This window comes from Melanostigma gelatinosum, assembly GCF_949748355.1.
Source record: "Melanostigma gelatinosum genome assembly, chromosome: 13".
Classification (NCBI taxonomy): domain Eukaryota; kingdom Metazoa; phylum Chordata; class Actinopteri; order Perciformes; family Zoarcidae; genus Melanostigma; species Melanostigma gelatinosum.
This window is the reverse complement of record NC_136646.1, coordinates 17,835,202-17,859,043: the sequence shown is the minus strand read 5'-3', so window position 1 is coordinate 17,859,043 and position 23,842 is coordinate 17,835,202. Positions and strand designations below refer to the sequence as shown.

Sequence of the window (23,842 nt, the reverse complement as noted above, 5' to 3'; positions counted from 1 at the left end):
TGATCGCTGTCAAATGCCTGAGCCATCACTCACACACACACACACACACACACACACGCACACACACTATCAAACAGCCACAACAAACAGCAGAGGCTGATAAGACTGTGGGTTTAACTCTGGGATGCACATTCTGCTTTGTTGCATTTTCTCATGGGAGGCCTTGTATTTTGTTTCGTCAGAAAACTGGAATGGAACTCCCCCCCGTGAGGAACAAATCACAGCGGCACACACTACTAAGAAGGCACACTACAAACAACTTATTTTATTCTCGCTGCTTAGGGCAACATGTGCGTCAGTGCTTCAGACTGGAAGAAGCAACGCTGGTCAGGTGTTGTGGATTTCTGAAATTTGAGAAGTATCACATACAACTACAACTTGTGTTCGTAAAAAACTCATGAAGGTAAAGCTTGATTTCAGAAGCAAAAACACAGATTCTCGGTTTTCACACATTCAGCAGCTGAGAGGCCAACATCTTGAAGAGGCTAACATGCTAGCTCCTTAGCAGCTGAAACAAGACCAAAGGCAGTCAGGCAGTACAAGCATGCTATTGTTGCCTTCATTTAAACGGAGAGTTCAAACTAGGATTGAATTGCTACATTATAAGGCCTCTTATTCGATGGCATCAGCATGAGACAAATCCTGCAGCTGCTCCATATAACTTCCATAATCATGACTTCATGGTCCGACATGTTTAAGATATTACCAACGTGGAATATTTCAAACTAATCCTGGACCAGCTCTGAAATGTAAGATCATTCAGTCTCGATGCTTTGAGGTCTACATTCGTTACAAAACGTCAGGATGGAAGATGGTGTTCAGCTTTCATAACACGTAAACCAACAATGTTTTATTTGCATTTAACAATGAAGTCATACAAATATAGCCTTTGTAAACATAACAGGAAGTTGTGTTCATAGGATCCGGGATCATTTTCTTGTCAGTCTACAGTACCATGTTTAATGTCGCTGGAATCTAGATATTCAGAGCTTTCTACCATGACGTCGAACACACTAAACGAAGCAGTCCAACCTCACGTTGTACTGGTGACGTAACGCGTTGTGCCGAGGCTTCCGGGCGCGTGTCAAGTTTTACACCAGTGACGCCATTGATGACGTCCAGGCATGGGCATAGTTCACCGAGGCATGCGTTATTTTAAAAACGCCATGTTTTGGTTATTTACAGTTTTGCAGTGACGCCTGAGCAGGCAGGAAGACTCGGTGAGCCGCAGGGAGGCGCCAGTCAGCGGCCATCTTAGTTTGACTGACCTGCACTGCGCAACATATTTTATATATTATTATTATTCTGGGCCCTGATAAAGTCTATGCAGGTACTAGGAAGCAGGATTAGGTGGTAACTTCATGTAGTATGCAGTTTAAACTGCATACTACTGTGTGAATGTGTTAATTATCAGGTTTATAATATCAATGCCCATCTAGAACACGATAGATCTGACTAATCACGTGTGTGTATTATATTGAATTAATATGTTGCAGATGTTGTGGGTGATTAATTATGGAAACAAACCTTCTTATAATCACTTTTAATTTGCTTTCAGGATTGCAGCTGAATGAGTAACTAAATAAAGGATCTTCTATTCCATAAGAATGCATCTAAGCGACACATTAAGTTAACAGAATCCACACATGTGGTATTAGTCAGATCATTCCTGCTCTCTGGATTTTAGCCTACTTTCTAATTTCTAGAAAGTAGGTTAGAGCAAACTGATTGCAGAACTATTAGTAGTATTGTGGTAATATTATTGTTGTGAATGCATTTCGTTTCATATATTATCTTTCTATATTAATCCTGACGTCCCGTGTGTTTCATAAATTTAAAAAAAACAAGACACAGAGTTTATGCTGTAACTTAAACAGTGTTTAATGGTGAAAAATATCAGTAGTGGTTGTGTAAATCCAGCATTGTTTTACTTGGTATCAGATCACAAGTCATTCATTGTCAGAAAGGCATTTATAAATTTTATGCTTGCTCCGTTTTGTTGTTCGGTAAATCATTTTCAAGAGCTGTTTTTTGAAAGTATACGTCTGTTTTTATTAATGCCAAGAGTAAGAATGGTCTCTTCTTCTCGGAGGTGTGTACAGTAATTCATCAACAGATCATGGAGATCAATAGCAACGTTGTACATTCAGTGATGACTGCTCAGAGCCCCTTTAAAAAGGAGTGCTCATTGATTCGGCTCGTGACATACGGTGTAGACAATGTGATTTCAATGAGGGTTTGAAAAATAAAGACACACACACACACACACACACACACGCGCACACGCTGATTACTTTCCCATCATGCATCTCTGACTTTGCTCTTTTTAACGCAGCCACCCAATCTTCAAAACTCTGCGGGCATTTCCAGCAAGCACATAATAACTAATAGGGAAAAGGAGCAGTTGTGAATGTCATTTGCAGAGACTGCTTGCTGAGTGAGAGAGCGAGAGACCACAAGAGAGACAGAGAGCCCGCGAGAGAGGAGGAGGAGGAGGGGGGGCTGATTGACGGTCTTAATGTTACATTTCAGCAGCAATTTGAAGATGTTTTAAGCCCCAGGAGTGTCACTCAAAAGCTCTCAGGGAAAAGCCTCAGAGATGAGGCCGTCTTTGACTCTGGGACTTGTAAATCACAGAGGCAAGATGCAGATCACTATAGATTCCTGTGCAAAGCTTAAATCACACGTTTCTCTCCATCTCTCTTTTATTTATTTTTTTTCCTCCACAGGGCCAGCTTTACTTTCCTTCTCTTTTCCTCCCCATGATGACTGCTATAATTAAAGAGACTGGTCGGGGGAGGCCCCCTATGGCTGTTCTCCAACTCATTACCAGATGTTGAGAGGTCACTCCAGTTTATACACACACACACACACACACACACACACACACACACACACACACACACACACACAGTGGAGTGAAAGGAAGCAAAAGGAACAGATACATTCATGTGGACTGATTCTTAGGGTCGATAGTGCGTTGTTGCCATTTTAAGGAGAAAGTGGAGAGAACGCTGGAGACAAAAAAAAAAAAACACTGTGCCGACTATTTTTCACAACCGTGTAAACATGGTTCAACACAAAAAGACAAAACTTCAAGTGAAACACCAGGCTGTCAATTTTCCTGTCAGCATAAAATCATGATCGATGCTTTCTTTGGCAGACAGCGCTGTCATATCCATCCGATGCTTCACACTAAACTCACGGCGGTATTGCGTAAATGGTTTCAGCTCCTATTGCTCGACAGGTAAAATGAACGTTTGTGTTTGTGTGACTTTTATCAGAGGGAAACATATGCCTGGCTTCCTCCCGCCTGTCGGGAAACACCATCACAACAGAGACAAATTACGAGAACGCTCCTTTTCCGCAATCCGACGAGGAAACAAGCAGAGCCCTATGATGCGGAGCGTTTGTTGTGTAAACACATTCTTACTTCTGTTTTGGGCTTTTAGTGTTTTCCGACAAACAAGTCGTGCCCTCTATATGTCAAGAATCGTTCATGCAAGGATATAGTATTGCTAAATATTTGTAACTGCTGATATAAACGCAAACATTCACTCGTTTGAAAATGAAATTGAACAAAACTTAAAAAGTACCAGTCACTCGTTATAATCCGGTTCGTAGGTTAACCCTTCTTAACGCAGAAGGTTTGGATGTCGTGTTTAACGTGTCCTGCTCAGACTCAGAGATATGCACATGTAATTTGATATTCACACAAATATCCCATTGTGAGAACACGGCAACATTTGCAAAAGTTCAAGTTCAAGTCCTTGTGAATGAATCTCCAGTTTCATTTGACCCTCGGTCAGAGTCGGGTTGCCTCAGACCCCGATGTGACCCCTGCCCACAAAGCCCCTGGAAGTGTGCCAAGCCAGCAGCAGACTCAACCCTGAAGAAGCCCCAGACCAACACAGCGCCTGGTGATTGTCCATTCTGCCCCAAAGAGAAAAGCAGCAGCAAACCGTCCTCATCGCGGATTCATGTGATGCTGCAACGTTGCAAATATCACTCTGGTAAGGCAGTGTTCCTCTTTGCACCTCATGAAAAGGATCAACCGACAAACATCCTCAGCAAGATTGGGGAAACTAGAAGCAGGGACTTTGGGGAGAGGAGTCAGAGGGCGGCAAGTATTTCAGGAATCCAGGAGATGGATTCAAAACCTTTGCCAATGTGAGCCAAGACCAGCAAAGCTCCCCAATAGCCTTCCCCTCAGGACTGTTTCCGGAAGGTGAAAATATCCCGGGTTTTGGAGCCTTTCTTGCCCTCTGGTGGAGGCGTGGGGGTGGAGTTTGGTGAGGAGGACAGGGAGGGTGAGGAGGGCTGTGGGGTGGAGGTGCCTCCATAGGGGCAGCTCTGTGAGTCTGGGTGTTCACCAGAACACTCCACGGTGGGGATGTAGCGGCTGTCCCACATCCCCGGGCCACACAGTTTACAAAGGTCATGTAGGCTGCAGGGGATTCTGGGTAGCAGGCGGAACTGGTAGAGAAGGCTGCGGGCCTGTAAGAGCAGGGCAAACGTGGCAAGATGAACTAAAGTATATGAACTTTGACATTGACAAGAAACACAGTCAGGGAATGCAAAATAGTCGGTTGCAGATATCAAAAGGTATAGTGAATAAATACATGATAATAAATGAATACCCTCGAATCTGGAAACAAAACAATGGCAAGGTCAGCGTTGCAGTGTGGGACCTAAAGCTAAAAAGCCGGCATGCAACGGATACAAACACCTCAACAAGCGGCGTTACATCCGCTGCATGCTAAAACACGCTGCCTGTGGTTGCAGCAGTACTAACACAGCATCCATAAACATGAGGACAACACAGTAGCAGGGATGCAGATCATAAATCCTCTGCATGGCAGGGCAGCATCCCATTTAGCACCCCGGGGCCTCTGTGGGCCGGTTACAGTACGTCAGAGCTGCTTTGCTGCAGCATCGGATACGTGACGCAAACACAACACCGATTAGAGTTAAATGTACTGAGGCAGCTACGAGCGTGATCATAAACCAACAATTATTTAAATGCTTTAACATGAATGGATTGACTTTGCTGTGTACACAGGTGACATGAAAGGCAATATTTACTGTTGCATACCTTGCGTAGCACCAGCTCTCCATTCATGTGCATGGAGAGGTTGCTGAAGTGGAGCAACATTTGGTCTGTGGCGAGCTGCTGTTCCGTCACATCCTCCCCATAGAGAACAATGATGGCCACACACAGGAACAGGTGGAAGTAGTCCGTCTGTGCAGAGAGGGAAAGAGGTCAGTGAGCAGGTTTTTACTTGAAGACAAATGCATAAATATTTGAAAATGAGCCGTTTGAGGACAACAAGGTCTCAGATCTCTGTGTTTAGTTGCACTCCTGCTGCAGGGTACGATTTGAAGGTGAACAAAGAGCAGAGATGCACAAAATGCAAATTCACAGTGAAACCCAGGGTCAAGGGAAATGCTAATTATGAGGGTGTAGGATCTGGAAATTGAAGCTCAAAGAGGGAAGTGAATTAAGGGCTCGTTTTCAACAAGAAAAGCGAAATAAAAACGATGTGTATCGATTTCATTTCAGATGCAGTCAAAAACAAACTACTGACGCCATATTACTTGTACCATCTACGTTGTAAAGCTGTGATGCTTCTAGGAAGTATTTAAATGTATCAATTCAAAGTGAACTAAATCAAAATGCGGGATTTTATTATATGTTGAATCTTAACCAACAAGGATTACTGATGAATAAAAGCCATTAAACCCCTTCAAAACAAAGACGTGATATGACATTTCATAGGTACTTAGGAGGATTACAGCAGTCGGTGGTGACGAGCTTTAAAGGGATAACATGGACTCTTCTTTTTATTGCAGACAATGCTAACTCTGCATGCTCCCTGAAAAATCATCATAAATGGAGTGCTGTAGTGAAACAGAACACAGTCAAGCGCCTCATCGCGCTCGTACATTCAAAGTATTTCTGACAAACTTGTGTATGCAAAGGAGCCGTTCAGACTTCGGCCTGACCTGATAGTGTGCCCAGCAGGCCTCCCACATGCGCAGAGCCTCGGTGTCGGGGAACTCTCGTTTGAAGCAGAGCAGGATCCAGCGGTGGCAGAAGAGCAGCTGGAGGCCGTCCTCCCCCAGCCTGGTCAGGTGCTGGTGGAAGCGAGGCAGCATGAGACGCAGCAGCTCCCGCAGGTACATCTGGAGGCGGTTCAGAGAGGGTACACACCGTCTTACAAACACAATCAAACATATTCTAGGGAGATTCCAGTATTCTCAGGCTGGGATTATGCTTCGCAAGCTGACGTACACATAGGGCTGGACAATACATCATGTCGACATCGTGATATGAGACTAGAGATATGGCATAAGTATCGTCTTTTCCTCTTCTTGATGCTGAGCCGGAGCTATTTGACCATCGGAGTACACTGCCGCCTTTACGTGCATCTCTGCATAATTCCATCTTTTTCCCACTTCTACGACACAATCTGAGATTTGCCCGACTCGAAAGGCAAACACGCAAAAAGACATCCTACCAGCTGCCTCTCCATGTCTTCATCCCGCGGCGAGCTGATGAAGATGGTGTTCTCCATGAGACCGACGAAGCACCAGAAGGTGTCGCTTTCGTCCTGGATCTCCGTGAGCAGGGGGGCCACCAGGTCAGACATGCCCTGGCAGTAGCCCATGTCTGGATTAAACACCGCATAGTTGAGCAGAGTCCGCCTGGGTTCCAAAACAGCCACGAACAGAAAACAAACATCTAATATCAAAAAAGCAATATAGTGTCATGAACAGCTTTTGTTATTTTGTCTCTTACATAGAAATGTTCACGACTCTGCAGCCGAGCCAAACCACAAAAAAAATAAAAAGTGTGGTCCCGCCCAAACACTGAATGATTCAACATGTGTTTCAGCATCGCTGGTAATCACAAGCCCTGCTTGAGCAGTTGCTATGCCAACCCTTCTGGTAACCAGGGAGCTAATTAATGATCTTTCTTGGATTTGGGTTCTACTTTGAAGTAAACTTCCCTGGCAGTCCTCGTGCATTAGTGAGGATTGTAAAACAAAGGGAAAACCCTGAGGACTGGGTTTTTTATTGTTATCAGTGAAATATTAACAGAAATAGATGTAATTTGGAACAAACGGGGGGGGGGGGGTATGCAGTAGTTATGCAATTGGTAAACGAAAGATAAAAATAATAGAAAGTTATTTGAGACACATGGGCACAATAGAAGCTTGAGATGAGTTCCTGTGCCGCGCTGGGATCACCGTGCCCCAGATGCAGCACAAGACATAATACCTTGACAAACACCACCAGGCTCGATGAGTCACGAAACTAATATGCCATTTAAATCCTCTTGCTCCTCGTTTAGAAAGCCATTAGCTCAGAGTGTGCATCAAAAGTGCTCCGACGGCTTAGTCAGAGTCAATAAAGCATGAAACTCATTTGCGGCTCCCTCAGGGTTCAGAATATGAAATGAGAAAGGTATGCCTGTGCGTTGGGCTGAGGGACGAGGAATGATAAGGACGGATTGAGAGAAGGTGAGGGTGAAAGAGACAGAGATGGCGAGTGGGAAATGAAGAAAGCAGTCTGACCTCATGATCTCCACATTTGGGTTGTTCTCTCCTCTGAAGAAGTTGTTGCTGCGGTCGGTTCTCACCACGTCTTTATCCACCGTGAACTGGACCTTTCTCCAGAACTCGCTGTGCTCCTCTGGGCTCATGGACAACCTGAAGAATACACACAAACACCAGGCGGAAATGGAAAGAAATGAGATTCAAGTTTTCTTAAACAAGAGATGGAGTTTCCAGAGTCAATCATGACAGATTTAAAAGAAAGTTATTCTAAACAATCTCTAAGGAAATGAAGGTAATTAGGACGGATTGAAAAAAATATAGTGTCATGAAATAATCTTAACCTCAAATGTTACTCTGGCGTAAAACGCTAATAGTTAGTTGCAATTAAAAAAACAATGGGGGGGGGGGGGGGCAAGCAGTGGACTGAAGGGGTATTTCACCATCAAGTGGTCCGCTGAGGATAATACCACAACCATAAAACCACCATCTATCCCTCTCAATGTTAGGGACTGCAATGTACTCTGTGTGTGGCACTAATGTACCCAAGTCCTAACAAGCAGAGGGGATTTAATTAACACTGTTTGTTTTCCATGTGGCCCCACCAGGAATAGCGAGCGCACACCTGATGCAACGCCACGCAACGGTTTAGTTTCAGTGCCGTGTGCCGTTGTGGTTGGACCCCTTTCTTTTCTCTCGAGGATGCTACTCAAGAGTTCAGCACATGTTTTCATCACTTTAAATGTCTGCGGCTGGTATGGTTCAGCAAAAAATAAAGCTGTGTTTCCATAGAAATAGAAAGTAGGAACAGAATCGCTTTAGACACTACCTCTGCCCTGGATGATGTTTCATGTTCACTACAGCATGGACCAACACCACAGCAGTCATAGGCTTAGTTAGTTCGACCCTAGAAGGGCCTTGAACATACACAAATCTCCAACAAGGAAATAAAAACAAAACAGAAACATTGTGCTGTTGTTGGTATTTCGTACTAACATGAAACAAAACTCCATTTCATGCACATGATTCCTCTTTGAAATGTTTAAACCTGAGACAAGTTAAGCAATTAGTTGATCAATAGAAAGTTCATTGTTTTGAAAATCCATAAAACATTTTATGGCTCCGGCTACAACACGTCTGATGGTCTAACTATGAACAAAGTGAACGTTACTGACAGAGAGAAGTGAACTTCCTTTTTTTTTCTTCCACAAATCTGAATCCTAAATAGAGCTCATGTAAACCTAGTCAGTGGTAAATATAAGCACTTCCTCTTTAAACCATCTTCTTGTATTAAGCACGCAGCTTGTTACATGATGTGTTGCCAGCAAGAACTTGACTCGCAAACATAAACATAACCAGCAGTATTTGAGTGCAAAAAAGGTCAGAAAATATGGATTTTCTTCATGTATTACGTGAAGTAATTACCCAACCAACTCTGTACCATGTGATGATGAAATCCAGCTTCTGTGCGACAGCATGAACTGAATAGATGGGCTCTTATGTTTTCTGTGTGTATGTGTACGTTTTGTTTCGCTGTTTGTCTTCTTAATCATTGTCGAAAACAAATATATTGAGCTAAAGAAAAATTTGTTCAGTGATTTAATATCCAAAAAAAAAATCTTCTCTGTCACTCTGTTCACCTGTTGATCTGCATCTGCAGTTGTTACAGCTGCATTGCTTCCCTTTGCAGCTGCCTAGCTATCACAGGCGAGGGAAGGACACGGGGTTAGGAGACAAGGAAGCAAACCACAGCCGTGTATCCTCGCTCCTAATGATCAACCAGTGGCCCCGGAGGCTGCTCTTGTCAAATGGTCTTTAAAGGAATCCACATCAGAGTCAGAACAAGGGCTCTAATTACCAGACTTCGATGAGACCTTCTGACGCACTCAAAATGTTAATCGGCCGTACGGTTGAAACATGTCCAATTATCATATTCATTACAGACAAAGGGTGGAACGTGTGAAAATATGTGCACACTCAACCTCTTGGTTAAGGGGTGGAGACAAATGAAGAGGGATGTGTGTGTGTGTGTGTGTGTGTGTTTTCCCTTCTGAGGAGCGAGTATGATCTGATAACCACTGACATGTTTTCTCTCCAGAGACCTTTTATTTCACACCCGGCACCTCCCCTTAACACTTCCCTGATTGTGCCTATTGATTGCTCAGCGCCTGCGATGCGGAACCACAACAGACTCACATATGATTTAATGTTTGACTGACTGAGCGCTCTGCAGCCGATACCGCAGCCACGCGACAAGCCGGTCTGCAGAGTCTTTTAAGAAAAAAAAAAAACGATTTAATTTCCGTAACGTCAAAGTAACTTTCATTTTATGGCACAGATGTTATCAGCGGCCAGGAAATCAAACAAACACACACGTCTACTTCTTTCTCCCTGTTGCCCACCTCCTCTGCTGGATGTCATGATAGTGGGAGCGTTTTTGCAGTCTCCAGGCCTCCCTCTCCTGAGAGGAGTCGTCGTAGCTGTAATAGTGCAGCAGGAAGGGCCACACCTCGCCACGGATGGATGGGTCAATACCGCCGAAGAAGATGGCCTGGTGGGAAGTGGGAGGGGAACAAACACAGTGAGCGCAAAAGGGCTAACAAGGGGGCACACAGCGAGGGATCACTGCTGCTCTGAGAACATATGCAGACAGTGTAGATAACACAGCCTGCACTCAACCCTCATCTTGCTGAACTACAGCAGACAAAGTGTTTCATGAGTGTTGCATGATGCTGCAGAATTCCGAAAAAAACCAAAAACACTGTATAATCTGCATGTCCGGCATAACACTGCTCTTCTGTTCCTCCGTAAACATTTGCATGTTTACAGAGGAAATGTTTTCGGTCACAGTCTAACTGCCATTGAGTCATTTCAGTAAGATGTCAACTCGGAGAACTCGAATGATTCACAGGGGGGGGGGGGGGGGGGGGGGGACATTGCCCAAGACCAACCCTCTGACATACTGGAGGTGCTGATTCAGACTGAGAGCTATACACTGTGGGCTTCGCTTTCAGAATGACTTTCAGTATGTGTGATTGAGAGCAACAGACGCAAGACAATGTGAAGCTTAAATGAGTAGAAAAGCAGCAGGTGAGACGTCTCAAAACGGGATTGTAAAAACATGCAGATGCACACCCACACCTTGCGTAGCTTGTATTCCTCCTCCACCTGCCCGCTGTGGTTGAGGTGACGTAGCCAGGTGGTGACATCAAGCCGCCGATAAAGCTTCTCCTCTGGGTGAGTCTCAGCGGACGGCAGGGTGGGCCTCTGGATGGAAAACTGCATGCAGGATTTCTCATCAGATACCTGACGGAAAGAGAATCAATTGTGGGCACAGAACCAACATTTAAGTAGAAAACTGGGGGGGGGGGGGGGGAAGATGAAAAATGTATTTTGTTTCTCAATAAAACTATAGATGCCAAACAGGACTTTGGATTGTAACCCCACCTGGTCTTTAAGCTGAGTTTCCCTGCAGCACTTCCACTGTTGGAAGACCTCAGCCAGCTTGTCCAGGCCAGCATGATGGAAGTGGAGAATCTTATATTGGCTCTCTCGGCTGGCAATCACCAGCTGGCCACTGGTACACGCCTCGTCGCTAAACGACATGAAGAAATGATAAAGACAAGAAATTAAGATTCACAGAGAATGTGTTTGTTAAAGCTGGAGTAAACCTCTTTTCACTCCTCACTGAACGTTTCTCTAATCATAGCTCAGAACTCATTTTCCATTTATTATAATAAAACAAATCGACTCAAGACCTCCCTGTGATCTTTGCACTCCCCACTGACCAGAAGAAGAGTCTCAGCGACCGCATGTGACCCAGGTCCACCCTGAAAACGCCGCACAACTGCTCCAGAACCAGCACCTTCTGCTGCTCCTCCCACCGCACGCCATGCGACTGGCCGCTGCTCTCGGAGGGGGCGTGGCTGTCCAGGCTGGAGGCGGAGCTTGCGGAGTGAGTCATTGACTCCTCGCACAGCTCCCTGGCAAAAAAGTAATAATAATTTTAAAAAAAGGACAAGAATTTATTTGCTCTTGATTGTGCTGAACGGAATCACAGGAATGAGACGTCTCTTATTATTTATCCCTTCTAGATGAAAATCTCTCACTTCTTATTTAGAATCGGAGCCATTGTTCGACGTGGAACATGGATAATGAATATGGTGTCGACAGCTGCCAGCAGTGTTTAGCCCAGCAATAATTGTTCAGACATATAGTTCAGCCCCTGTTGTTTGTGTCTCAGTGTGGTTCAACCAAGAGGCTGAGAATGGGAGGAATGCATGGAGGCTTCTGAGGACACACACATACACAAATCTGTACACACACACACACACACACACAAATCACACTGTCTGCCGTCCAATTTCCCCTGTCATTCCCCCATGGCCAGCATGTTGTTCCCGGCACTGAAACCTGAGCCGAAGGTTCTTCTGCTGCAGGAGGACACACACACACACACACACACTCCACAATTATGTGCAGCGAAACACGCACACAAGCGACAACACAGAAAACATATAAAGCTGTGTATGTGGCCAACACAAATCCTCATCCTGCACCACAGAACACACACACACACACACACACACACACACCATAGCTAATGACCATAATGCACTCTCGAACACGTCTCGAGACATGCTAATGCTGAGAAACAGAAACGTGTTAAACCCACTGACATTTGAGAAGTAGACGTCTACATGAAGTTATTTGCTTCCTACTAGCTGTCAAAAACACTCGCACACAATTATTTAAATAATTAAAACAAGAATAAAAAAAAAATGCAGTTAATCATAAAAAAAAGAAGAATGCCACAAGAACTGTTTATCTTTTTGTTATAATTTAAAGGAAAAAATTACAAAGAAAACTATTATCTATTTACACCAATGTTACAAGTGGCATGTTGTACTTTGAAAAGATGAAGGAGGCAGGCCAACTCTAATCTAGTTCACCCTGAATCAATCATGTCCCGCTAATCATTTCCCCGTTAGCAGATGGGAAAATAACAAGGCTGATCAATCCAAGCTGCAGTTTCCTCTGCTATCTAGTGATTCACTGCTCCCTGTCTCATGTATCATGCCACTAACCAGACTGTGGAATACACGGAGACTGGGAGAGAGGCACAGACGGCTCTGGTGAGGAAGTGAAGCGATCAGAAATATACTTTCAAAAGGACTTCTGTACTCGCTGTCTCATAAGTCCGATGGCGGTCAAGCTCGGGTTGTTAACAAGGCGCATGAGCCCATTTACAGCAGACATTTCCTTCAGTCTTCTACGCTTTTGCGTATTTCTCCGCATAAAAATAAAAGTGCAAAAACCATGGAAAATGTGGTGAGAAAGCACACGATTCTTGGCATTATAGCACGGATCCTCCGCTGCGCTGCATTCAAGCGGGAACTCAGCGAGTGATTAACAACTGTCAGCGTCAACAGCCTGATTCTGTTCATGTGCTGGAGGCAGCAGCCAAGCCATAAACCGTACAGAGAGTGCATTATGTAAACAAGCTGTTTTGACGGAGTCGGGCTGCCGCAACCGGCTTGTCCCACCAGGCCGGGGCGAGATCAAAACTGCCCCGAGGCCCTTCATAACACCTCTCTCCGCACACACAAGGCTTCACCCTGAGGGAAGGTGCTGCCAGGTCACCCTGAGAACCAGGACCAAGTGCTACAAGCCTGCAGGGACTCCCAGGCCCTTCAGCTAATCCCTGGAGAGATGAGGGAGGGCTCGGGTGAAGAGGGTGAAGAGGGGGGGGGGCTCTTTGCAGTGCCAACACTGGAAAGTGGTCAGTACAGTTTTGAAGTTTGGAGAAAAAACATCTGACGTTTGTAATTATGTGGTATTGTATTAATCCCAGAACAGCAAACATTAAAGTCAGATGTAGGACTTTCTACATACTACTAAAGAGTATTAAAACAGTATTCATCCGCCTCTTTACAACATTGATTCCAGATACCTACACACGGAGGATCTCCATTGAACTCATTTAGTATTTTCTGTTTGTAAAGCATTTAGATCTGCTGCAAAGATCAGGTTTCACTTTGACAGTTCAGCCCAAAATCAAAAATACATATTTCCTCTTACCAAAGCGCCCCAAAAACAATGTGAAAAAGTCAAAAGCGATGTCTCTTTCCAAAAACAATGACCCAGTTACTCAAGATAATCCACAGACCTTGTTGTGGCCAGTTTCCTGGAGGAACTACGGTTAAAACTAAATAGTTCCGACAGCTTGAGTAACCAAGTCATGATTTCTGGAAAGTCACATCGCTGTTGAGTTTTAAAAAAAAAAGAATTTTTGGCTCGTTAAGCACCACAAGCCGAGTGCCATATAGCTTTGATTATATTGGAGAGAGGGCAAAAATCTCTACAGACAATATCTCCAAAACAAGGCAACTCACACCAAAAGCATCTGATAATTAGCAACGGTAAGAGGAGAAATGTGTATTTTTGATTTTGGGCTGAACTGTAAAGTTGTAAAACAATACACGAAAACTTCCAAAGGACAGGTCCAACAAATAACAATAAAGGAAAAACTATTTCTAATACATAACGATGTTTTTAATTTACCTCTTCAGTACCCTGAACATGATTAAACGGGAATAAAACTGTGGTCACGACTGCTACACGTACATGTAGCCAGTGATAAATGATTGTAGCTGAAGGCATCACAAGCCAAACGCATTGGAAACCACTTATCTCAGACATCACATGCTAGTGTTCTGCACGTGAAGCCTCACGAGGGCAGTGCACACTGACAGTCAACAGCGGTTTCATAAACTTTAAAAGGAACTTCTTACGAGGCTCGACAGACATTGCTGTGGATTTCTCTCCCCTTACTCCCCCCCCCCCCCCCCCCCCACACTTTTCATCCGCTCTCGCTCTCCCATGCTCTTTCTCTTTGAATGATTCCAAGTGACATGTTTCCAGTTCCTGGCCCCTTAACAGTGTCAATTAAAGCAAGAGAGAGAGAGAAAGAAAGATTGAGTGGGTTCCAGGGTTTTGGCTGCTGCTCCACTCTCTTCAGTCCTCTAATCCGGAGAGCTGACATTCAGCCCAGCACAACAACCCCGGGAGCACTGGGAATCAAAGGGCTTCACACAGACTTTGGTAAGGGAAGGGGAGTAAGGGAGAGGGGGGGGGAGATATTTCAGAGGTGGGCAACACAGAAAGAAACAATATTGAGAAAAACAGAGAGAATGAGCGAGAGGACACGATGCAAAATAAAGAGGGGAAGGAATGGACGGATAAAGAAGAATCCAAGAGGAGAGGATGGACACGAGTGCCAGAGAGCTGAGGAGACACCAACGGCACCGAGGAATGGAGGAAGGGAAGGACACAGTAAAGGTTAGAAGCTGTGAAACACAGAGCGCTGCCAAGTCACACACTGACTGCACTTACAGCAAGCTGGGGTCTGAGAGTGGTTAAAAAATAAAAAAGGCCTAAACACACACTGACACAGGCTCACACATTCTGGGCAACAAGTCCAGCCAAATAGCTGCGTGAGGAAACGACCACGGAGGGAATCATAAAGTCAAGCGGTCGTGAGGTCCGAACAGCAACACAATCACTGTCCAGATGGCTCGCTCGATTAGAGCGCAGTCTCTCTGGAAGCACTGGGGTTGTGGGTTTTTAGGGATCTGGGGACCTATTTAGGGCCATCTGTGACATGAGGAGACATTCAGACAGAGAGCAGCGTCCAGAGAATGAGTCCATCTTGACCGTTTGCTCAAATTTCATAGAAATCATCTACCTGAATCATCTACCTTCACTCCCAATGGCACGCTGAGCTGCAGTGCAGGAAGCCACCATGTGGCCTCAGAGTGTAAATGATCACTCACGCAATGAGTTCCTTTCTTTTTGGCTCCACCTTGTGGTAGTTTGGGGTAACTGAATGTACCTTTATAACAAATGACCGTCTGCATTACTGTGCTGTACATTAAGCTATGACAGCTTGTCATTCAGATGAAAACTGCTGACTTTTTGTCTCTAAACGTCCCGTCCTCAGAGAGATGCAGATTGTAAATACGAACTTATGTGACGGTTTGATAAACTCCACATAGAATATCAACTGAGGAATGCGTCTTTGTAGTATTGGAGTACAGTTATGATACAATAACTGGGAATGTAGAGACAGCAGGAATAACACACAGTCAGACAGCACACTCACTCGCCAACAAACACACATCCTTAAATGATCCTACAGCACACTCAGAGGATTTCCATACTCCCGAAATCTGTTTGCCAAAACGAACCTTTTACTACTTGTAACATGGCCAGGTGCTCGGGGTAATTAATTGGGTTTTTAAGCAGCCCGGGGGAAGTTAACACAACAACTTACACGCAGTGAGTATTTAGAAGGCTGACTCCATGTTTTTAACTCAATATATCTAAATTTCATTGCTTCCAGACCAACAAAAGCAACTTTGCATCAATAACTGTAACGGCTCAATGAGAGACGTTTGAATGTTTGATCAAATCTCACTGAATTTGAACTAGATGTGTTTTTATATTTAGAAAATAAGCAACTCATTCGACAGTTCGCAGATTTTTCAATACTGGTTTGAAAAAGAGCCCAAACTAAAAAAAAGATACGATTTAAATAAGTTTTTAATAATGAACAGAGATACACCGACACCGATATCTGATACTAACTCAAATAGATGGATCCGGTATCAGTGATAACAGGCTGATCTGGTATCAGACACCATTATTTTGTCATGCGTCACGATTATCCAAGTTCATGAGTGGTTGACTTTCGATTTTTCGATTAAATTCGATGATTTTTGGTTTTTCAGCACTGAATACCATACCATCTTTAGACTATAATTAGCCATACCCTCAAGTTTAAATAATGAGTTTAATATGTAATAATTTGACCAGTGAACAAACTCTTAAACAACACAAGGTCGACTGCATGGCAGGAGGGTACTTTACAACAACAGCTTGAGTTTCTCAGAGTTTACGAGATACACCTGAATGCACCATGAAATGCCTGTAGGTGTCCACATGCTTTACCACACAAACACCAGCTGCTGCAGTCTCTAAATCCTCTTCAGCCTACAAACATGTCTATTGTTTACATGACTCACAGGGAAGGTAAAAATGTTGACACACCGGTGACATCAGGGCAGGCATACTGCTTGTTAATTCAACACCGGTATCGGATTGGCACTCGATTTGCGACCAATACCCAAAACTCAGGTATCGGTATTGGGACTGAAAAAGTCTGATCAGTGAATCCCTGATGATACAAAGTTACACGGTATTTTATTTAAGGTGTGTAGGTCACAAATATTATTAAAAAAAATTTAAAAAAATCCTAACTGCTGAGGTTGGGGGGGGGGGGGGGGGGCATTGAGTGGGCTTGGACCTATAAAGTTATGGCTACAGCCCTGCTTGCAGATTCAGTTTTCCCATTTGTCTCAAATAATTCTTAATTAATGTTGTGTTTCTGGTATCTTGTCAACCTCATTTAGCCCGTCTGCTTCTATAATTATCTTCCACAACAATTACAAAAGCAACCCCACAATTACGCTGAACAGCAATCTGCAGCATGCGTCATCTTTAACAAAGGAAGTCAATGACTGTCATCATTTCTTTTTTAGAAACAATTACAAACGATTGTAAACGATATGGAACTACTTAGTGCCACTGATAGATATTGCCTCAAATGCTGGTGCACTACTTACAAAAACTGTCAAATTATGAGATGTTGTCATAGAAATTATGAATGGGAAAATCGCACAGGCAAAGAGGAATAGCAGTCACAAAAGTAAACTCTCACGAGCACCAACTGCTGGACGTTTGTGAAACAGCACCACTAACTACAAGTTAGAACATTCCCACACTTAACCAACGAAACGACAGCCTTATTAAAGGTTCTCTCACCTACAATTAACAAATCTTGACCATCGCAGAGCAATAAAAATACTACAATTCTTCTTCACTGAAAAGCTATAAAGACAGACGTGAGAGAATGTGACATGCAACACATGGCCCAGGAGGTACTGTGGTTATATAGTATGTATCTTAACTCTTCGGCTACCAGGGTGCCCAAATCACCCAATTGTTGATAATATGTGGGACAGGACCATAAAAGAACAACTGTGCAGTGTAAAAATAACAATAGAGATCATCAACGAAGCCCATTTCAAGCGACTAACTGACCTGCTCTCACTGTCCAGGAAGACGGAGCCGCTGCTTTCACAGAGGGCCTCGCTGACGGGGGACAGGCAGAACGGGGAGGAGAACGTGTCCGAGTCCGAACCCATGGTGCTGTCCCGGCTCACTTCGTCCGACAGCTCGCAGGAGCCCTCGTCGCCCTCCTCCCCCGTCGAGGGCAGCTGCTGCTGGTGCGAGGAGGGATCCGCCCCCGCCTCGACCGCAAGGCTGTGGCTCTCTGCGGAGGTGCTGCTGGTGATGTTCCTCTCCTCGTCCTCATCTTCCTCGTGGGCTGCTGGGTGACGGGAGTGGGGTCTGGAGGGGAGACGGGTTGGTTCAAAGCACGATCGGTATCATGTAGAACACTGATACTGTTTGTAATCTCAGTGTAAACACTTTAATTTCATGCTTCTTGAGTTATTCTTTGATAGATCTAACTTTTATTATCATTATCACAGAGGCAGCAACCTCCGGGGCTGAAACGTGATATGAAGGTGAAAAGGTGGCGACTCCTCTGGTTGCAAAATAGAAGTCCGATTTGTATAGAAGTCTATGAGAAAATGACCCGACTTCTCTCTTGATTTACTACGCCAGTAAACATGAGTTTATGGTCTCAACCTCTACTTTCAAGTCGTCAGCATGATGCTCATTTAGTAAATGATGGCCCCCAATGTATTGTAACATTTTGGTTGTCTGAAATGATCTTATACAAGGTTCCAGTTGTACTAAATCTACCCTCTCGTGTCACTTCTGGTTGCAAAAAACAAAAGATGGCAATAAAACGCCAAACGCGAGGCTTCAAAACGATCCACAAATCAATGGGTGACGTCAAGGTGACTCCGTCCACTTCTTATACACAGTCCATGTTATAATAACACACCAGGACTTTTGAGGATACACGTTTTAAGAAATGACATTCCCACCGTCGGGCTCGACGCCGTGCATTCCTGCGTACAGGGGAGCTCTCCGGTGTGATGTAGCGCAGCGCCTCCTCGTCCTGCTTCTGGATGCGGGAGTTGGGCACCCAGGTCAGAATCAGAGTGGTGCCGAGGCTCTCGTCCTTCTCCGTGTGGACGCACAGGTAGCCTGCAGGGGGCGACAGAAACACCACAGACCAAAAATAAATAATCACGTTCAATAAAAACAAATGAGGAAATGACAAAACTTTGATATAAAAAAGGTGCAGGAAGCTGCAACACAAAGACAAACAGGAAACCTGAGAGGAGATAAAAACACAGAAAGAGATGAGGACAGTGACTACCTTGTTACACACAAGCAAACACACACACACACACGGAGGATCACAAGCGATAAGAGAAGGAGAAATTAAAGAAATGCGATTTGTGTTCATGCCAGGGCGAGTTAAAAATGTAAACACTTATAAAACCACACGGTCAGAATCGTCCGATGCATGGACCATGGTAGAAATATTTTAGTCTGCGTTACAGCGGTTTTAGTGAAAGGAGGAATATTGTGTGTTTAGTTATACAGCAGTAAAAGTGGAAAGCTCTATGAAAGCCTGTGCCGTGCTGACAGCAGGACATCTGGTCAACAGCTGTAAATATGAAATGAGTTCCAGAATCCTTTTTAATCTTTGCTTTTAGAAAGCTCCACTTGTGCGTTATGGTGACATTTTTTAGTAAAATAATAAGCGACATTCTACCGTATATATTTGCAGTGAGAGACCTAGTATCAACCTAAGTGCCTTTTATTTATGTTCCATTTTATTTTACTGGTTTTAAACCTTTTTTCATCGTCTTTTTATATTGCCTTGTGTTTCTTTCATATCTTAATTAATGCCTTTTTATGTCTTATGTTAAACAGTCTGAATTACCTTGTTGGTGAAAGGCACTGTACATTTAAACTTCCCTTGTCAAGTACAACAGCATCTGTATATAAACCGTGGATGAGACGCTGAGGGATTGGGACATTAACGCTGCACTAGGAACTTAAAATTCAGTTCATCAAATGATTTCTCGACTTACTTCGTGTCCCATTACAGGGTTGCTGTAAGGATGTAAGGATGTAAGGATGAACAGGAACCTTTCATGAATAGCTTAGCTGACAGGACAGCAGGTCACAACGGTTTCTCTCCACATCTCCATTCACGCTATGGAGCGATTCCGACATCAGTCCAGCCTCACCTGGGTGGTGCTCTGCCAGGCCGGGCAGCGGCTCTGCGGGGTGCACGCAAACGTTATTTTTGGAGAAGATGATCTCGCCATCCAAGCCCGAGCGCAGCGACAAGCCCCCCGCCCCGGGGTTAAAGGTCAGGAGATCGGAGGCCTTGGAGGAGGCGCGTCGCAGGAGCCGACCCAGAGACATCTCCCGAAGCACAGGGACGCTGGGCCCATCGTCTGGACATTTGGGAGTAGAAAAGGGAGTTTTTATGCGGAGGAGGGGAGGTCAGTCCATGACGGACGTGTTGAAGAGCAGGAAAAGCAAAGGGCGGGGGGGGCATTAGAGGAAAAAAAGGGAAACACAACAGGTCAGGTTAGTGTTTTAAGGACAGTGTGACACAGCGTGGCACTAGAGGAGAGGACTGCACACCTCCTCCTCACCTACACTTCACCTCCTCCGTCACACGTGTCCCTGTATTTACTGCAGTATCCTCTCTGCAGCGCTCAACCCCACAATCCCCTTTCCCCTCCGTACCTGCTCAGCATTTCTTTCTGCCACAGTTTCTTTGCGGTTGCCTGCACCTACTAACACAAACACACTCACAGGATCTAGTGGATATAGTGTGTAACCAAACAGGTCCCACCTTCTGTAAACAACACACACCGGCTTGTGTACACACACACACACACACACACACACACACCTGTCTGCTTCAGAGGGAAAGTCTCGATTGACGAGGCAAACGTCGAGTCCAGCAAAAAAAGTGACACTGCTCTTTTGATGTTGCAGGATGGTGTGTTGTTGTTGAAGGCTTCCTTCTTTGAAAAAGACTTGAAGTGATCTTTTTCAGGCTCAAAGTACACTAAAAAGAAGTCAAATCTAACTCTGTTGTTGTTTTTTTGCTCCTGTTTGATCACCCCACATAGAACTCGTTGATTAACTTGCTCTCTCTTTGCGTTGACATGTGGATCTGTATCTTTGGACCCACTTCACGTGTGTGACCTTGTTTTCTTGTTGGCTGAACATTGACATATGCTCCCCACTCCATCTGAGCAATGTTCCCTCCTTTTCCCTCAGAGGGCATGTTTACCTCTGCCTGATTAGGCAGGCACCCCGCTTCCTGATGCCAGGCCCCAGACAGGAAGTCTGCTGGCACAAAATCCAGGCACGACCTCTGAGAGGTGTCGGCCATCATTTGGTTTACATTTCAAAAATTGTGTTTTACCATTTGTGCAGTACATCCTGTCAAAGATTGGGGCTGCCGTTTCTTTCAGACAATAATCAAATTGTCAGAACCTTCTTTTTCAATGAACAGAGAAATCATTTCCTCTAATAGATTGAGAAATGAACTGCATGCTTCCTACTGAACACAATCTGACTCCGCATTCCTGCAAGACACACACACTCCTGAAAAACATGCTACCTGAACATAATGACGGGCATCTGGAACATGCCACACACAGCTGTTTCCAGTGGCCTCATAACGGCAGCAATAATGTGCAGCTCTCCAGGGGTTATTTCGGTCTGTCTGCGATTACAGGGCCACTCGGGTCAGTTTGATAGTGCTCGTTCAGTCTCGTCCTCTCTCACTCGCTTCATCTTTTATGCTGTCAACACCTCAGCGTGCTCACACGAGGCCTCTCCTCTCTGACCTTTCACTGTTTTATCAAATGATTCACATCCTTCAGGACACTCTAAACTCTAGTTTAGTCCCGTTAGATTGCCTTCCAAAAAAAGAGAGCTTTTAAGAAGAACTTGAAACCCATGGAAATTCAGCTGCAGGTATAGAAGCCGGGTCTCAGCTTCTCACTTCTGGGCTACATTAATTAAGTTGTCACACTGACTCTTGAATAGGAGGAGCCAATACTGAAAACCCGCTTTACATCCACGCTGTATACCAACACGCCTGCAGCAACTGAAAGGAGACCACAAAGAGAACTGAGAAACAAGGTTGTTGTGTGACTTAATGAGCTTCGTGTAAAGTAATACAACGTGTGTGTGCCCTAAAATGTAAATACACTCGTTAATATATAGATATCAGCTTATCTCAAATATCTCTCAAGTATCAATGTCTTTATCCGCCTAAAAATCATGCTTTACCCGGGCGATTGAAGTGTTATTATCTCAGGCAGGAGGATCATGCGACCTGTCGCGTGTGCGTGCGTGGCCATTAGTATGCGTGTGTGTGCACCTCTGTGTCTGTCCACAGCTAATCTCCCATTCTGCTCCAGCAAATGTCATAATATTTTGGGTGACCAGTTATGGCTGCATGCTCAAAGACCTCTCGTGGTTGCGGTGACTCAACACCTTATACTGCCTGTTTTATTATACAGCCATTGACTGCCTGCTGACCCCTCACTCACTATACTCTTAACCGGCCCCCGGCTGATCGGGGGCCTCAAGTTATAACACATCCAAGTGCATCTCTGACCCAAACATCTGCTCCGCGCACACAGTGAGGAGGTATTAGTTTGCAGGGTGTTTGGCTAACAGCTAATGACAGTACAAACACTGCTGTGCCTCACCGAAACTCAGCCGCTGATAAGCTGGCAGACAGCATGGCGAGTGTAATTTGGATACGGCAAGATTGTATGACGTGTTTTATACGCCGACTTTAAGCAGATCGCCTGCATTAGATAGACGACAGGTTAGCCAATTGTGGGTTGTATTCATCCAATCACACAATACGACAATGGTCTATGCACACACACCTGGCGGAGATCTGCACTCTGAGTGCACCTCACCTTCTAAACTGCATTTTAATGAAGGGTGTTTTCAATCATTTACAATATTCTCTTTTACATATGTAGTAGAATCCTTGCACAGTAATGCAATCAAACACGAAAACACCAAAGAGTTGGATCACCCCATGAATGGAAAAGTATACAATATATTGCATATAATTATAAGTGTTTATGATGTACTGAATTACATGATGTAGAACAGGGATTTAGCTTTTACTGCTCGGTCCCTGTAAAGGGTGAATTTAGGTTGACGGTGTTTGTGTGGTTAAATCCTTGTCTAGCATAATAAAACCGCTGGTTGAAGGCGGCCTGTCCCGACTGTGGGGAAATGCCTCGAAACACCGCCTGTGTAGCAGAGGCGTGCCATGTTCTCGGGGGCTTCATCAGCTATCGTTACACTGACAGGCAGCATCCGCCAGACAGGAGGATGGGACCAGGCTTTTGCCACCACAGCACTATTTATACACGAATATATATATCTATATATCTGTGCGTTGTATTGCTTTAACAGCTAACTGTAACGTTACCATCTTGAGCATAAATATTTCATTTCAGCTGCTTAGACCATGGCCGAAATTCCTGCTGGTTGCATTTCACGGTGTCCGCGTTTACATGCAACTTTAAAGTTTGTTTTAGGCCAACAGCAGCCGAAGACAACGTTATCCGCTCGTACCGGAGACATGTGTCTTTCTAAGGTGTTGCCATTCACCTGTTTTCAAGCAGGATAAATTAAATGAATGAATAAACGGGGCCAAGCGGCTGAGCTCTCACCTTCAGTCCCGCCGCAGAAGTCTACACCCCGTGTCGACCATCCATCTCACCGGGGACCGAGCGGCATGTACCGGCCTCGTTTCACCGCCCTTTCTCCCGGATTTAGCTCTGCTGTTTACAGAGTGTAGTCTTGTTTGTATACCCGTGTTTTTCCCGACAGTGACACCACACGTTTAACTGCTGCTCTTTCTACAGCAAAAAAAAAATACACTTCCGGTTGTAAATTTCAAAGTAAAGCCTGCCTTTTACTAGAGGAATACGGCGCTGACGCCTCAAGGCACTTCACGCCGCTTTAATTTGTAAGCTAAAGTTGTCTAACTTCCTGTAACTACTTGCTCATGCGTGTCTAACTTGACTGGACAGCTCCACACCAATCTTCCAAATCCCGCTGCTTCCGGAATGTGAAGCCTTTATATCCCACAAACCGTTACGTTCAGACGTTAGAATGAACACACGGAGGTTCACGAGGGTATGTCTGCACTTTAAAAT

General features: G+C 44.6%; 1 protein-coding gene across 1 annotated transcript; it reads right to left on the bottom strand.

The window, feature by feature from the left end:
- Positions 1-1,894: 1,894 nt before the first annotated feature.
- Positions 1,895-23,446, bottom strand: tbc1d16 (TBC1 domain family, member 16). The gene is made up of 13 exons (XM_079281446.1): positions 23,354-23,446; positions 19,862-20,074; positions 18,641-18,803; positions 17,724-18,032; positions 11,348-11,542; positions 11,007-11,154; positions 10,701-10,865; positions 9,962-10,110; positions 7,581-7,715; positions 6,522-6,708; positions 6,007-6,186; positions 5,096-5,242; positions 1,895-4,497 (listed from the first exon to the last, which is right to left on the bottom strand). Exons 2-13 carry the CDS (start codon positions 20,040-20,042, stop codon positions 4,210-4,212), a joined length of 2,247 nt encoding a protein of 748 aa, XP_079137572.1. The 5' UTR covers positions 20,043-20,074; positions 23,354-23,446; the 3' UTR covers positions 1,895-4,209.
- Positions 23,447-23,842: the final 396 nt, after the last annotated feature.

What these genes read in the sequence shown, in the direction of transcription:
- tbc1d16 (XM_079281446.1), bottom strand. Translation starts at nt 20,042, where the DNA reads ATGTCTCTGGGTCGGCTCCTGCGACGCGCCTCCTCCAAGGCCTCCGAT. An exon ending in AGGAATACAAGCTACGCAAG is followed by an intron (nt 10,111 to 10,700) that starts GTGTGGGTGTGC and finishes ACTTCCCACCAG; the next exon opens with GCCATCTTCTTCGGCGGTAT. An exon ending in GAGAGCTGGTGCTACGCAAG is followed by an intron (nt 4,498 to 5,095) that starts GTATGCAACAGT and finishes CTGCTCTTACAG; the next exon opens with GCCCGCAGCCTTCTCTACCA.